Below are 15,042 nucleotides of genomic sequence, written 5' to 3' on the forward strand. Positions count from 1 at the left end.
GTGAGGTGACACTTCTTTGTGGTTTTGATTTGCATTTCTCTGATGATTAGAGATATTGAGCATCATTTCATGTGTTTGTTGGCCACCTGTATGTCTTTATTGGAGAAATGTCTGTTTAGTTCTTCTGCCCATTTTTTGACTGGGTTGCTTGGTGGGTTTTTTGTCGTTGTTGTTGTTATTGAGTTGTATGAGCTGTTGGTATATTTTGGAAATTAAGCCTTTGTCAGTCACGTCATTTGCCAATATTTTCTCCCATTCTGTAGGCTGTCTTTTCATTTTGTTGCCGGTCTCCTTTGCTGTGCAAAAGGTTTTAAGTTTGATTAGGTCCAGTTTGTCAAAAGGGCCATTTTCTGATGGTCATGGCTTCATGTGCTCTACTCTCTGGTCTCTTGGCACCTCCGCTGCTACCAGGCTACCAGAGCAATAGGAAGACCAAGATTCTCTGCTCCTCCATGGGCTGTCCCCACCCCCACCCGCTACATCCCACCTGTTGGCCTCCTTGGCAAGACAGTGGACTCCTGGTTTGAGGTGACCACAGTATCTGGATTTATCCTTCTAAATGTGACTGCTGAGCACACATCTCAGTGTAGCCCCAGATGTGAGAAAAGTACAGCTTAGGACTCCAGACATTGCCTCCAGCTCAACCCTTATCTGGGCTGCTGATGCTCCAGGCTGAGTTCCAAAGGATGTATGAAAGAAAGGCTGGGATTTCTTAATCAGTGCAGCATGGGTTCCTGGGAGAGAAAGGCAGGTGTGGGGTTCCTGGGGGTGGGGATAAGCTCCTGGGGGACAGTTCCGGAGCCGGGCGGGCCCTGGGGCTCTGTCTCACAGAGCCGGGCCAGTGCTAGGTGCGGCCCCCAAGGCTGCCTGAAGGTGTCTGTACGTCACACCACACAGGCCAAGGCACCTGGTCAGCTCTGATCCAGCGACTACAGGAAGAAGGGCCCTCAGGACGGTCTGAGTCACTCCCGTGGCTGGTGGGGAGGCGCTGGGACCAGGTGCAACGCAGGAGAACAGCACGGATCTTCACAGACGCAGCCCGAGTTTTCACCCAATGCCAGGTTAGTGCTGGGCACTCAGCCAGACCCTCACCTGCGTGGTTCTCAGCATGGGGCTGGGGTTGAGGGGACAAAAGCTGTGAAGGGACATGAGCGCAGAGGACCTGGCAGATGCGCTCCGACCAGGAACCCGTCACCCACAAAGGGTGCAGCTGTGCCACCTGGCCGGGCAGACCAGGCCCTGCTAGGAGATGCTGAATTTTAAGAGCAATCTGAGGACATCCCTTAGTGTACCCTGGCTGCCATGTCTGAGGTGCAGGCAGTTGCTGGATCTGTCTTGGCTGCCACTTGAGGGGGAGGCTAAAAACCATTCCCACCTTCAACAGAGACCCTCCATCACCACCATCCCCTGCTATCTCTGAGCATCACGGGGGGACCCCGACCAGCCCTTCAGGGCATTGCCCTCTGCAAATCAGCACGTGCTATACGGTGTGTGCCTGAGGACAGATTACTGCTCTCCGCTGGGGTGACTCGGTACCCCGCCCAACTAGGAGCTGCAGGAAGGTAAATGACAGGTAGTTGTCAATTTCTACTTCAAGTTTATGGAAAACCTGTTACAATAAACAGAAGAATCCCAACCCCCTGACAAGTGGAGGTGGCAGGAGCCCAGGTGAGGGGTGCCAGGGCCACTCACCCCGACACCGCCTGGCTGGTCCCCGCTGCCTCAGGTCACAGCAAGGACGTGTGCTCAGCGTCCACTCCACTTCAAGCTCCCCCCAGCATCACCCGTCCCCTCTCCCACTTACTTCCCCCCACTGCCCACACAGCCATCGCACGTCCGTGGCATTTTGCTTGTTTATTGTTTTGCCTCCTCGAATGTAAGCGTCATGAGACCTGTTTACAGGGATTCTTCTGTCAGCACGTGACCCAGCGTGATCAACAGTACCTGGCACGTAAGCACAATGAGTGTTTGTTGAGTGAATGAATAAAAGGCCGAGGATGTAGGCAGACTGAGTGAGGTCCTAGTTTGTGACATGATTACCAGTTACTTTTGTACTTCATCATTTTCTCCCAAATGAACTGTGGGAGTTGACTCTTCAGAAAACAGTTTCAGACAGGACTGTCTTCTAAAGTATTTTTCACTGGCTTCTAGTTGCTTCTTTACTAAAAGCCTTATTTTTGAAAGCTAACCTCTAAATGATCAGGTAAAATAAAAATACCTTGTCAGTTCTTAAAAGTAAAAAGGCAAAAAATAGACTTTATTCCAAAAGAGACTTTTAAAAGATGTTTTTAAAGAAAGAGACAAGTTACATGAATGTTTTCCACCATTTCTGAATCTTTCTTCTCCGAGGCTGGCACTCCAGCCAAGCTTTCGCAGGTGTGTTTGAAGTCCGTGACCCACAAGAATTCAGCATTTCTTCCCGAGGGGGCCCCTCAAGTCTTCTAAGCCAGGCAGTAAGAATGGTCACGAGGCCGGTGACAGCCGTGGGCCCACAGGGTACCAGGCTGGCGCCCACTGGCACTTCCAGAGAGAACCTGGGTCCAGGGGATTCTGGCTGGTGTCCGGGCAGCAAGCGGGCTGGGGGCGCCGACCAGAAACGGCTGAGGGGCAGGGGCCTGAAGGAACCCTGGCAGTTGCCAGCCGGCTCCCTCAGTCAGGCAGGGCCCACCCAATGCCCAGCACAGCTGCCCAGACACCAGCCGGGAGCGCTGCTGTGCCCAAGGGCTGCAGGAGCTCTCCTGAGCCCTCAACACTGCCAGGCCACCTTTTAAGACACAACGAAATGGCCTCTGTCAGAGCTAAGCTTTCCTAAGACCAGACGGGACACCAGAAGCAGCCCTGTGTTCCCAGACAGGACACCAGAAGCAGCCCTGTGTTCCCAGAGACAGCCGAGGTGAACGAATCACCCCCGCCCTGCCAGGGCCACGCAGCCCCGGGCCTCGGCCCAGTGCGGGCAGCATGGCTCGCCCTCCAGGGGAGAGGGGACCACATCCCAGGACTGCCGTTCCTGCCACTCCAGGCTGCAGGAGAGCGTCCCACCACACGCAGGGCCCTGACCCTCTCGGCTACCATCCAGAGCCCTGGCAACTACCTCTGCTAAGCAGTCCAAGTGGTCCTGAGGCCGGAGCTGGGCTCAAGCGGGTCAGGGAGGAGGTTCAGGTGAATGACCTGGCCAGAGTCACCATGTGATCCACACCACACGCCACGTCCACAGGCTCCCCCGGCATCGTCACCTGAGAAAAGAGACCCGGCGCACCATAAGAGAAGATGGCCTGGCAGGGGCCCAGCAAGGGCCTGAGCCTGGCTCTGCCTCTAGGGAGGTGACCTCACTCATCGCGCGGCCTCGGCTCCCTTGCCTGAAGTGGGTGCTCATACCTACCTGGCAGAATCAGCTGGGAAGGGTCAATCACCATGGGAAGGGCCACCCTGAGTCCCCAGCATCAACGGCAGATACCCCAAGAGCCCACACTGGGCCCGAGCAGGGATCCTACGTGCACCGTCCGGGGACATGCACGTCCCGCAGAGGCTGCTCCTCTGAGTAACTCCCCAGAGGGCAACATTCGCGTTCAAGCCATGGGTTCAGTGACCTTTCCTCAGGGTCACCACCACAGCTCAAGAAACCCTCCTGCCTTGTCTTGCCTCCAGGCCCCACTTTGGGAATGAGGCAGCCCCAGCCCAGCATCTTCACTCACTTTACCATCAGCTCCAGCCCCAGACTCAGGCAGGCTGCTCCCCAGTCCTGGGCACCCTCGAGGGGTGTTTGCTAAAGAAGGTGCCAGAGGCCTGGATGGTCGTCCTGCAGACACAGCCCACCCAGGCTGATGACATCATCACAGAAGGCCCAACCCTCCAGGTCACGTGCAGACAGCCTCGTGCAGCTGTGGAGGCTCCAGTCAGCTGGCCTTTAAGGTGACCCTCGCTGTCCCACAGCTGGGCCTTGGAGACAAACCCCACCCCTGCAGCTCCTCTTCAGTACCCACGGCACGGTTGGGATCGCCAGGTCCACAGAGCCACCGGGTTCTCCAGGAGAGGAGCACTTTGCTTTCTCCTGTTGTTGTATTACTATCGTTATTATAAATATTACTTTAAATAGGTGGTAGTCATGTGGCTACAATTTAAAGTGACATTTAGAGAAAAAAACAAAAGGCATTAAATACATCTGGACACCACTGCTGTCATCACCTGCCCGGCTCCCCACCTTCCCTCTGAACTGGAAACTACTTTTAACTTCACTCTTCTCTTTCCAGAGATTCTGGACGCAAGAAGCAGCAGTACAAATGTAGTGTCTTCTCAGAGGGCAATTTCTAAGACAGAGCCCCCACACCACCTACTCCCCAGCCTCCTGCCAGGACGCTGATGCTGCTCTTCTGACCGGATCGGAACTCGCCATGCCTCCCCGGGGACAGCTGGAAAGGGATCTGTAACAGCCTGCAGAGTTTACCGAGCTTAAGAGGGGAAAAGGCCTCATCCAGATGGCCTGGCCTAAAAGCCCAGAGCAGCAGCGCTGACCGCTGGGAGACAAGTCCATTAAGGGCTCTTGGCCACAAGGCAAACGGATGCTACCCACTCCTCCCTCCCTAAACAAACGCCTTTAGCAAAACCTGTTACAGAAATCACTGAATAAACACACAGCGGTGCCCCCAGCTCATCGCAAAGGCCCGGAGCTGCAGACAGCGTTCCAGGCTGCCCAGGGTGACCAGTCCAGGTGAGCTCCCAGCAACCTCCCGAGACCACTAGAGCGCTTTATTGACCTTTCCCGGGAAAGCACCACTCTCCCGCTGACCTGCAGCCAGGCTGCTGCACTTAAGCACCTCTGTTCTTGTTCCCCAAGTGCCATGGCCATTAGAGCCCAGAGCAGAGGGAACCACGTGGCCTTGGGGACACATGGGATGACAGCTGTGGCTGCAGCTGGCCCCGGGAGCCTCTCTAGGGAGCAGCAGGCGGCCCCAGGGGCTCCAGCGCCCCCTGGCGAGACAGCTCTCTCAGTCTCAGTCCCTGAAGTGAGTCCAAGAGGCTGCCCTCAGCCACGTTTTATTTTTGTCCTTGTCAAGGTTAAAAGGAGTTTCTATTCTAAACCAGTTTACACTCACATTGCAAAGGCAAACAGATCCAGAAATAGAACCATATTTGGCCGGTTTCAGTGACTCTGAAAACTGTGAGCAGAATCAGTGTAGGAACATCTCTCAGCACAAGGACAGGTTCCTAAGACACACGCCCACCAGGTGAAAGACAGTAAGGCTGAGGACGAGCACTGGACTGGGAGTGAACAGGCAGCCAGGCTCGCCGCCTCCCCACTCGGCTGCATCCCAGATGCCCTGCTTGGCACCCAGAGGCAGAGCCACAGTGGGGAGATGGCTCAGCCCGCGAGGAGGCCCAGCGGCTCCTGAGGCTGCCACATAATAGAGGCCCAGCAGCCAGAGGGTCCCCAGCTCATGCCCCGAACCCCAGCCGGGCCCGAGCAGCAGGGCATGGGGAAGCACAGGTTCACGTCGCAGCCGGCCCACTGAGCAGCTGAGACTCCTGAAGTCAGTGTGCGCAGGTGCAGGCCGCGTCCAACAGCCCAGCCTTCACTGGGTGTTCTGGGGACGAGAGACGGTACAAAGCACCAGCACTGGACAGCTGGGCTGTCACATTCTTCCCTGGAAAGTGAGCACACGTCCTGGGCAGGGGGTGAGGGTGGGGGTGAAGGTGAGCTCCCCCTAGTGGTCCATTCCCAGGCCCGCAGGGCAGTCGCTGGGCAGAGGGGACCCACCTCACCCTCTTCTTCACCACTGGGGACTCCAGCTCAAGCCCACCCAGAAGAGGGGACTGTGGTGACAAGACCATCATCTCAAAGTCAGACATTTCTGCATCTGAATCTTGGCTCTGCTTCTTGCTAGGCATGACCTTGAAGAAATCACTGAACCCCTCTGGGCTCCGAGCATCAATGAGGAGCAGGAAAACATCTTGGAAAGCTTCTGGAAGGAGAGGTTCGAATCAGGTTGCTCAGAGGTCACTTCAGGGACCTACGAACCATCAGAAAAGCCCAGGCTCCGTGAGTCTAAGAGTAACTAGTCAGTACCAATGTAGGAGCTACAAATAAGGCTTTACTTTTTTTTTCTTCTTTCTTGGAATACTTTTTTTTTCTTTAATTATAGTTGGTTTACAATGTTGTGTCCATTTCCGGTGTACACTTTTTTTAAATTGCAGTTGATTTACAATGTTGTGTTAGTTTCTGGTGTACAGCAAAGTGATTAGGTTATATATGTATTTTTCCAGATTCTTTTCCATTATAGGTTATTATAATGATGTACAGTAGGACCTTGTTGCTGCTTATCTATTTCATATATAGTAGTTTGTATCCATAAATCCCAACTACTTTAGCCCTCCTCTCAACTTCCCCCCGGTAACCATAAGTCTGTTTTCTGTGTCTGAGTCTATTTAGTAAATAAGTTCATCTGTGTCATTTTTTTTAGATTCCACATATAAGTGATATATATTTGTTTTCCTCTGACTTACTTCATTTAGTATGATAATCTCTAGGTCCATCCATGTTGCTGCAAGTGGCATTATTTCATTCTATGATAATAGTATTCGTGTGTGTGTGTGTGTGTGTGTGTACACCAATCTTCTTTATGCAGTCATCTATCAATGGACATTTAGGTTGCTTCCATGTCTTGGCTATTGTAAATAGTGCTGCTCTGACAATTGGGGTGCATGTTATCTTTTTGAGTTAGATTTTTCTCTGGATATATGCCCACAAGTGGGATTGTTGGATCATATAGTTAACTCTATTTTTAGTTTTTTAAGGAATCTCCGTACTGTTTTCCATAGTGGCTGCACCAAAGTACATTCCCACCAACAGTGTAGGAAGGTTCTCTTTTCTCCACTCCCTCTCCAGCATTTATCATTTGTGGACTTTTTAATGATGGCCATTCTGACTGGTGAGAGCTGATACCTCATTGTAGTTTTGATCTGCATCTCTCTGATAATTAGCGATACTGAGCATCTTTTCATGTGCCTATGGGCCACCTGCATGTCTTTATTGGAGAAGTGTCTGTTTAGGTCTTCTGCCCATGTTCTGGTACGTTGTTTTTTTGTTTGTTTGTTTTTTGGGGGGTTTTTTGTTATTGAGTTGTATGAGTTGTCTGTATATTTTGGAAATAAAGCCCTTGTCAGTCATGTCATTTGCAAATATTTCCTCCCATTCCGTAGGTTGTCTTTGGGGTTTGTTTATGCTTTTCTTTGCTGCACAAAAGCTTGTAAGTTTAATTAGGTCCCACTTGTTTACTTTTACTTTTATTTTTATTGCCTAGGCAGACTGCCCTAGAAAAACATTGCTACGATTTATGTTAGAGACTGTTTTGCCTATATTCTCTTCTAGGAGATCTATGGGGTCCTGTCCTATGTTTAATTCTTTAAGCCATTTTGGTTTTATTTTTGCCTATGGTGTGAGGGAGTGTTCTAATTTCATTGATTTACATGTGGCAGTCCAGCTTTCCCAACATCACTTGCCAAAGAGACTGTTTTTTCTGCACTATATATTCTTGCCTCCTTTGTCAGAGATCAATTGACCGTAGGTGTGTGGGTTTATCTCTAGGCTCTCTATTCTGTTCCATTGAGCCGTGTCTGTTTTTGTGCCAGTACCATGCTGTTTTGATTACTGTAGCTCTGTAGAATTGCCTGAAGCCTCCAGCTTCACTCCTTTTTCTTCAGTATTGCTTTGACAATTCTAGATCTTTTGTGAGTCCATAACAATTTAAGGATTGTCTGTCCTAGTTCTGTGGAAAATGTCCTGGGTAATTTGATAGGGGTTGCATTAAACTGTAGATTGCTTTGGGTATTATGGCCATTTTAACAATATTAATTCTTCCAGTCCAAGAGCATGGGGTATCTTTCGATTTCTTTAAATCATCTTTAATTTCCTTTATTAGTGTTTTATAGTTCTCAGAATATGTCTTTCACCTCCTTGGTCAGGTTTAGTCCCAATTTTTTTTTTACTTTCCTTTTCTGATATTTCATTGCTAGTGTAAAGAAATGCAAGAGATTTCTATACGTTAATCCTGTGTCCTGCTACCTTGCTGAATTCGTTTGCCAGCTCTAGTAGTTTCTGTGTGGAGTCTTTAGGGTTTCCTATAGATAGTGTCGTGTCATCTGCATATAGTAGCAGTTTTACTTCTTCCCTTCCAATGTGGGTCCCTTTATGTCATTTTCTCGTCTGACTGCTATGACTAGGACTTGCAATACCATGCTGAACAGCAGTCGTGAGAGGGGCAGCCTCTCTTAGTCCAGATTTCAGCAGGAAGGCTTTCGGCTTTTCACTGTTGAGTATCATGTTGGCTGTGGGTCTGTCGTAAACAGCTTTTATTATGTTGAGGTATGTTCCCTCTATACCCATTATGGCAAGGGTTTTTATCATGAATGGATGTTGAATTTTATGAAATGCTTTTTCTGCATCTATTGAGACGATTATGTGGTTCTTGTCCTTTTCTTTTGTTCATGTGGTGTATCACATTGACTGATCTGTGTGAACTATCCTTGTGACCCTGGCATAAATCCAACTTGATCATAGTATATGATCCTTTTTCTGTGTTGCTGGATTCGGTTTGCTAATATTTTGATGACAATTTCTGCATCTATATTCTTCAAAGATACTGGCCTGTAATTTTCTTTTTTGGTAATGTCTTTGTCTGGTTTTGGTATCAGGGTGATGGTGGCTTCACAGAAGACTTTGGGAGTGTCCTCTTCTCTTCAGTCTTTGGAAGAGTTTGAGAAGGATTGTTAAGAGCTCTTCTTTATATGTTTGAAAGAATTCCCCAGTGAAGCCATCTGGTCCTGGACTTTTGTTTGCAGGGAGTTTTTTTTAAATTATAGAGTCTATTTCATTTCTGGTGATTAGTCTGTTCAAATTATGTTTCTTCTTGATTCAGTTTTGGTAGACTTTGTTTCTAGAAACCTGTCCACTTCTTCTAGGTTGTCCAATTTGTTGGCATATAATTGTTCATACTATTCTCTCTTTTTTATTTCTTATTTCTGTGGTATTGTCTGTAATTTCTCCTCTTTCTTATTTTAGTTATTTGGATTCTCTCATTTCTTCTTGGTGAGCCTGGCCAGAGGTTTGTAGATTCCGTTTACTCTTTCAAAAAACCAGCTCTTGGCTTTATTGATTTTTTTTCTGTTTTTTTTTTTTTAATCTCTCTTTTATTTTCTCTCTGTCCTTATTTATTATTTCTGTCCTTCTGCTGACTTAAGGTTTTGTTTGTTCTTTTTCTAATTCTTAGGTTAGTTTGTTTGAGATTTTTCTTGTTTTTTGAGGAAGGCCTGTGTCACTATGAACTTCCCTCATAGGATTGCTTTTGCTGCATCCCACAGATCGTGTGGTTGTGTTTTCATTGTCATTTGTCTCAAGGTATTCTTTCATTTCCTCTTTGGTTTCATCATTGGCCCATTGGTTTTTTAGTAGCATGTTATATAGTCTCCACGCAATCATTTTTCTCTTGTTTATCTTTCTATGGTTGATTTCTAGTTTCACGCCATTATGGTCAGAAAAGATGCTTGAAATAATTTCAGTCCTCTTGACTTTGTTGAGGCTTGTTTTGTGTCCCAGTACGCGGTCTACCACAGAGAATGTTCCATGTGCAATTGAAAAGAATGTATATTCTGAGTTTTTTTGGATGTGATTTTCTGCAAATATTAAGTCTAACTGTACTACTGCATCATTTAGTGTCTCTGTTGCCTTACTGACTTTGTCTGGAAGATCTGTCCATTGATGTTAGTGGGGTGTTAGTCTCCTACTATTATTGTATTCCCAACAATTTCTCCCTTTATGTCTGTTAGTATTTGTTTTATGTATTTAGGTGCTCCTATATTGGGTGCATATATGTTAAAGGGTATAATATCCTCTTATATTGATCCTTTTATCATTATATAGTGTCCTTCTTTATTTTACTTTATGGACTTCGTTTTAAAGTCTACTTTTGTCTGATATGAATATTGCTACCCTGGCTTTCTTGTCATTTCCATTTGCATCAAATATCTTTTTCCATCCCCTCACTTTCAATCCGTTTGTGCCTTTACCCTAAAGTGGGTCTCTTGTAGGCAGCATACTGTAGGATTGTTTTATTATCCAATCTGCCACTGTGTCTTTTGATTGTAGCATTTAGTCCACTGACATTTAAGGTAATTACTGGTATGTATTCACTGCCATTATAAACCTTGTTTTCCAGTTGACTGTATTTCTTCTCTGTTCCTTTGTTTTTTCTTTTCCTTTGTGGTTTGATTATTTTCTTTTGTATTATTCTTGAGTTCTCTCTTTTGGTTTTTGTGACTCTACTGTATGTTTTTGATTTGTGGTTACCCTGTTTTTCAAGTATATTAACACATGACTGTATCTACATGCTTTAGACTGGTAGTCATAAAGACTCAAACATTCTTAAAAAAAAAACCTACATTTTCTTACTCCCCTCCTCCATATTTTATGATTTTGATGTCCTCTTTTATATCTTCATGTTTATCCTTTTGCTTGTTCATTGTAGTTATCATATTTCCAATTGTGATTTTTCTGTTTTCTATAGATTCTTGCTTCTTTTCTATTTGGAGAAGACCCTTAAATGTTTCTTTGAGGCTAGGTTTAGTATTGCTGTATTCTTTCAGTTTTTGCTTGTCTGAGAAATTATTCATCTCTCCTTTTATTCTGAATGATAATCTTGCTGGGTAGAGTATCCTAGTTGCAGGTTTTTCTCTCTCAGGACTTTGAATATATCTTGCCACTCCCTTCCAGCCTGCAACATTTCCATAGAGAAGTCTGCTGATAGCCTTATGGGGGTTTCCTTGTAGCTAACTCTTTGTTTTTTCTCTTGCTGCCTTTAAATCTTCTCTTTAACTTTTGCCATTTTAATTATAATACTTCTGTTCAGATTCATCTTGTTTGGGACCCTCTGTGCTCCCTGTACCTGGAGATCTGTTTCCTTCTTTAGGTTTGGGGAGTTTTCAGCCGTAATTTCTTCAAATGTTTTCAATTCTTTTCTCTTTCTTCTCCTTCTAGAACCCCTATTATGTGTAGATCGGCACGCTTTATATTATCCCATAGATCTCATATTGCTTTCATTTTCTTCATCTGTTTTTCTGTCTGCTGTTCTGATTGGCTAATTTCCATTATCCTATCTTCCAGATCACTCATTCATTCTTCTGCATTATTTAGTTTGCTATTTATTGCCTTTAACTTGGCTTTCATCTTAAAGAGTTTTCTGATATAAATTGGCTCCTCTTTATAGTTTCTAGTTCCTTTTTACAGTAACCTGCATTTCTATCAATAGCCTTTCTTTCAGTATTCTTATTATCTCCTATGAATTTAGGAGTAATCATTATCTACTCTGGTCTTGAAGGGCTGTTCTTCTGTATATAGTGCGCGTGCATCTACTATTTTTGTTGCCAGGTCCCTTTTTAGTATAGATAGCTGCCACATCTTTCCTGTGTGTGAGCTGGCTGTTATCCCCTTGACAGGCGGTGTGTGACTGGTGTTGTGGTGACCAGAGCCTGCACTGGATGTTGGGAGAGGCCTCCTCTTTGCCTGTGGTTGTCACAGTCCTGTCAGGGGCTGAGTCTGCTCCCCAGTTGTTGGTGTAATAACCCCTAGATCCATTTCTGGGCTGCTGTGTGAGGCAGGTAGGACTGGAGCACTTCAGCTGGGAAGCCACTGAGTATTCCTCCACTGGAGCTGTCCACTGGAACTGTGCAGGCCTATGAAGTACACTGTTGTTGACACTGCCCCCGGCCCCACCTTAGCCATGGGAATACAGGCAGCCTGCCCTGGTGTCCCTCAAGTCCTGTGCTCACAAAGCCACCAGGGGAGATCTGCTGAAGTCAAGCACCAGCACCCACTGGGCTATAGGGTCAGCCCAGACCCCAGACCTACCTCTGAGTGCCCGCTGTTAACACTGGACCTGCCCCAGCTGCACGCCAGTATTCTGCTCAGATGTCCAACAGGCAGTGAGCTTACAAAGGCATTTGGCATAAATTCACAAAAGCTGCCTGGGCCACTGCTCAGCTTTTAGCCCCTCCCTTCACACATTAAAAATGTTTTTATGGTAGGGCCACACCCTGTGAACACACCAAGAAGGAGGCTGCTATGGCAAGGTCTTGCCCCTCCCTTTCCACCCCTTTGTGCAAGCTAACAATGGAGCTTTTTATGGTGGACCCCGGCTCCACTGCACACACTTCCAGTTTCAGCCCATTCTACATTCCAGCACCCCCAGGATGTCTCCACGCAGCCAACCCCAGTCTTCTCCCTGGGTTTGTCCCCTGAAGCCCAAGTTGCAGCACCCAGCCCCAGCACGCACCAGCAGGCTCATGTCTCGGGCTGGGGACCGCAGCGAGGTGGCAGGGATCCTCTGCCCCAGTCTCTCTCTGTTCTGCCTGCTGGAAAGCAGTTGCTACACTCTCCTCTGAGCCTCGGAAGCTCCCTTTCTGCCCTGCTGATCTCCCCACTGAAGGGGCTCCCCAGGTTGAAGGAACCCTTCCTCTCCCACCATTCTCTCCCAGGGGTGCAGGTCCAATCCCAATTTTTTTTTCCTTCCTACCTGGTTACATGGAGATTTTTCTTGTAGCTTTGCTTGTGTAAGATCTTCTGCCAGAGTTCAGTAGGTATTCTGTGAGAATTGTTCCATACGTAGATGTATTTTTTGATGTATTTGTGGGAGGAGGTGAGCTCTGCATCTTTCTATTCCACCGTCTTGAATCCCCGCCCCTCTTGGAATACTTTTTAAAGGATGTAACATATCCCCTACTGAAGATTAATAAGAAAGTATAGTTTTTTAAGGAATCCAACCTAGTTGATCAAAAACCTGGTGCCTGCCACCTCCACTCTGGGAGAGTCCCAGACTCGCATCCTCAAGCTTGCATGGAAAGGGCCCAGCCCCGGACCTCAGCGCCATCCTTCCAAGCCCTCTCCTTCACCCAGTTCTCTCAACCCTGACCAAAAGGTGACAAGGGGCGAAGGAGCCCCACAGACACTGAGGGCTCCACAAATGCACCAGGGGAGACAACAGTGTGGCAAGAAAGCAGCCGTCACAGGAACAGAGCGGAGTGGCCTCTCCCTAATGGCATGGAGCCCGGGAATGACATTCCAGAGGGACACTTGACAAGGAGGAGTCAGCGTAGGGGAGTCTGGCCTGAACAGTGAGGGCGCCGGCCTCCAGAGCCTACCGCTCCCCACTCTACCACAGAGACCAGGCTTGGCTCGGCCATTTCAACAGAGAAAATGCTCTCTGATTTCAAACCTTATTTCATGGCTTATCTTTGTTTTGATTTGGAGGAAATGAAGGCAGGTGGGGAGCCCCTAGTCACAATGGTCAGTTATCCAAAACCCAGTTGCTTGACTGCTTCCCAAGCTTCCCCTCCGAAAGAAGTCCTTCTGGGGGGTTAGAGAGGGCAGGGACGAACTCCCAAAAGAACAAGTGGGATGTTTACTCCACGTGCACGTTCCTTGAGCTGCCGTCCACCGGCCGATGCGCCATTGCTCACACACGCTGGCATTTCCAGGCTCATGCATTTCCTGGCATTACAAGCGGGTCAGCACCAAGCAGCCTGGGAACAACTCTGGGGCACAGTCGAGTTTAAAGTCTCCCTTTTGGCCTGTTCTGACCTGTTCTCTTAGAGACAGCGCCCACAGCTTTTATAAGGGAGTCAGGGTGTGCCGAGATCACAAGGAGCCAGGAGAGCCGGCAGCCAAGGGAGGGGCCGAGGGAAACAGCCCCTAAAATACTAAAGTGCCTCAGAATATTTTGCTGTGGCTTTTTGACTGACAAATCCTTATTTTTAATTATACATTTCTTCTGCATTTTTACATGTGTTTTTTTAAAAAATGCTTTAAACAATTTCAAAACACAATAAAACGTAAGCTACAAAGAAGACCCTTAGGCAGGCGCGCGCACAGGCGTGCACACGCACACACGCTTCTCTACACAGAGCCCGTCCCTGGAAGGGAACAGAGGGAACCAGAACTGGTGGCTGCCTCTGGGACCAGAGGTGGGAGACTTATTTTTCATACTACATTTTGTATCATGTCCAAATGGTCTGTATTCAGAAAAATAGCTTCTTTTTAGATCTTGAAGAACTGGCTTAGTAAACAACACTAAGATAAACTACAATTCTCCTTCCCCTTTAATTTTGAAATGAGCCTTTTTGTATAATTGCATCCTCCCCCTAAGAAGAGCCTTTGTTTTTACTTTGGTGGCTGTGGTAAGGCGCTCTTAGATATTAAACATCCTGTTTTCTTTTATATTCTCTGTAAAACATTCCTGTCCATGAGCCCCTGTAAACAGCTCCTGGCACATCAACTCCATCTCAATTCCCCTCTTTCAGGAGCCCCGCGGCCCTGGGCCTGCGGCCTGCTCTGCCCTGAGGCACCCGTGTGCCCACAGACCGCCTCCAGCAAGGCCTCTCACAGGCACCTTACGACTGGAGCCCAGGTCAGGCTGATGCCCCCTTGGGCGGGCCACTCACCCCCTAGGGCCCGGAAGGAGCTGAGGTCAATGCGCTCTGTGGCCTGAGAGGCTGGTGCCAGGCATGCGCTTGGGCAGCTCACCAGCACGTAGCCTCAGCTGACACCATGGCGCAAAGGGCGGGCAGGCAGTCCCTGAGGACCTGGTGGAGGCCCAGCCGCCACGTCAGGTGAATCTGCTCTGGGGTCATGCCCATAACCCGTCCAGTCCAGACCTACCCTCCACGGGAAGTACTGGTCCTCCAGGCGACCGATTCCCAGGCACCCCCGGATGTTCTTGCCCCACACAAACAGCTCTCCTCTGTCTGCAAAGAAAGGAAAACCATGGCTTCATTAGGGCTTAGGCCAAGAGCAAGTCTCCAAGAAGGGGAAGGATCATGAGAACAAGCTTTTTAGAACCAGGTAAAAACAAATCCATGTTAAACGTCAATTTCTCCCAGGCATTAATGCTTTCTTTTGAAGGGACAATTACACAGTCCCATCCTCATGCCAAAAACATGTCCGAGCCCAGATCTACACTATGTCCATCTCATGGGAGATGAGGGTGTGCGTGGAGCTGCGGG

At 48.0% G+C, this 15,042-nt stretch overlaps 1 protein-coding gene across 2 annotated transcripts in view; it reads right to left on the reverse strand.

The window, feature by feature from the left end:
* Positions 1-2,226: 2,226 nt before the first annotated feature.
* Positions 2,227-15,042, reverse strand: part of RCC1L (RCC1 like) — a 36,198-nt gene continuing 23,382 nt past the window's right edge. For both annotated transcript variants that reach the window (XM_031432776.2, XM_031432780.2), the window contains exons 10-11: positions 14,699-14,784; positions 2,227-3,233 (exon numbers count right to left, since the gene is read on the reverse strand). In XM_031432776.2, coding sequence (XP_031288636.2) covers positions 3,156-3,233; positions 14,699-14,784 — 164 coding nt within the window. In that variant the 3' untranslated portion in view covers positions 2,227-3,155. The remainder of the gene's footprint in view (positions 3,234-14,698; positions 14,785-15,042) is intronic.

Source organism: Camelus dromedarius, chromosome 24 (genome assembly GCF_036321535.1).
Source record: "Camelus dromedarius isolate mCamDro1 chromosome 24, mCamDro1.pat, whole genome shotgun sequence".
Lineage (NCBI taxonomy): Eukaryota > Metazoa > Chordata > Mammalia > Artiodactyla > Camelidae > Camelus > Camelus dromedarius.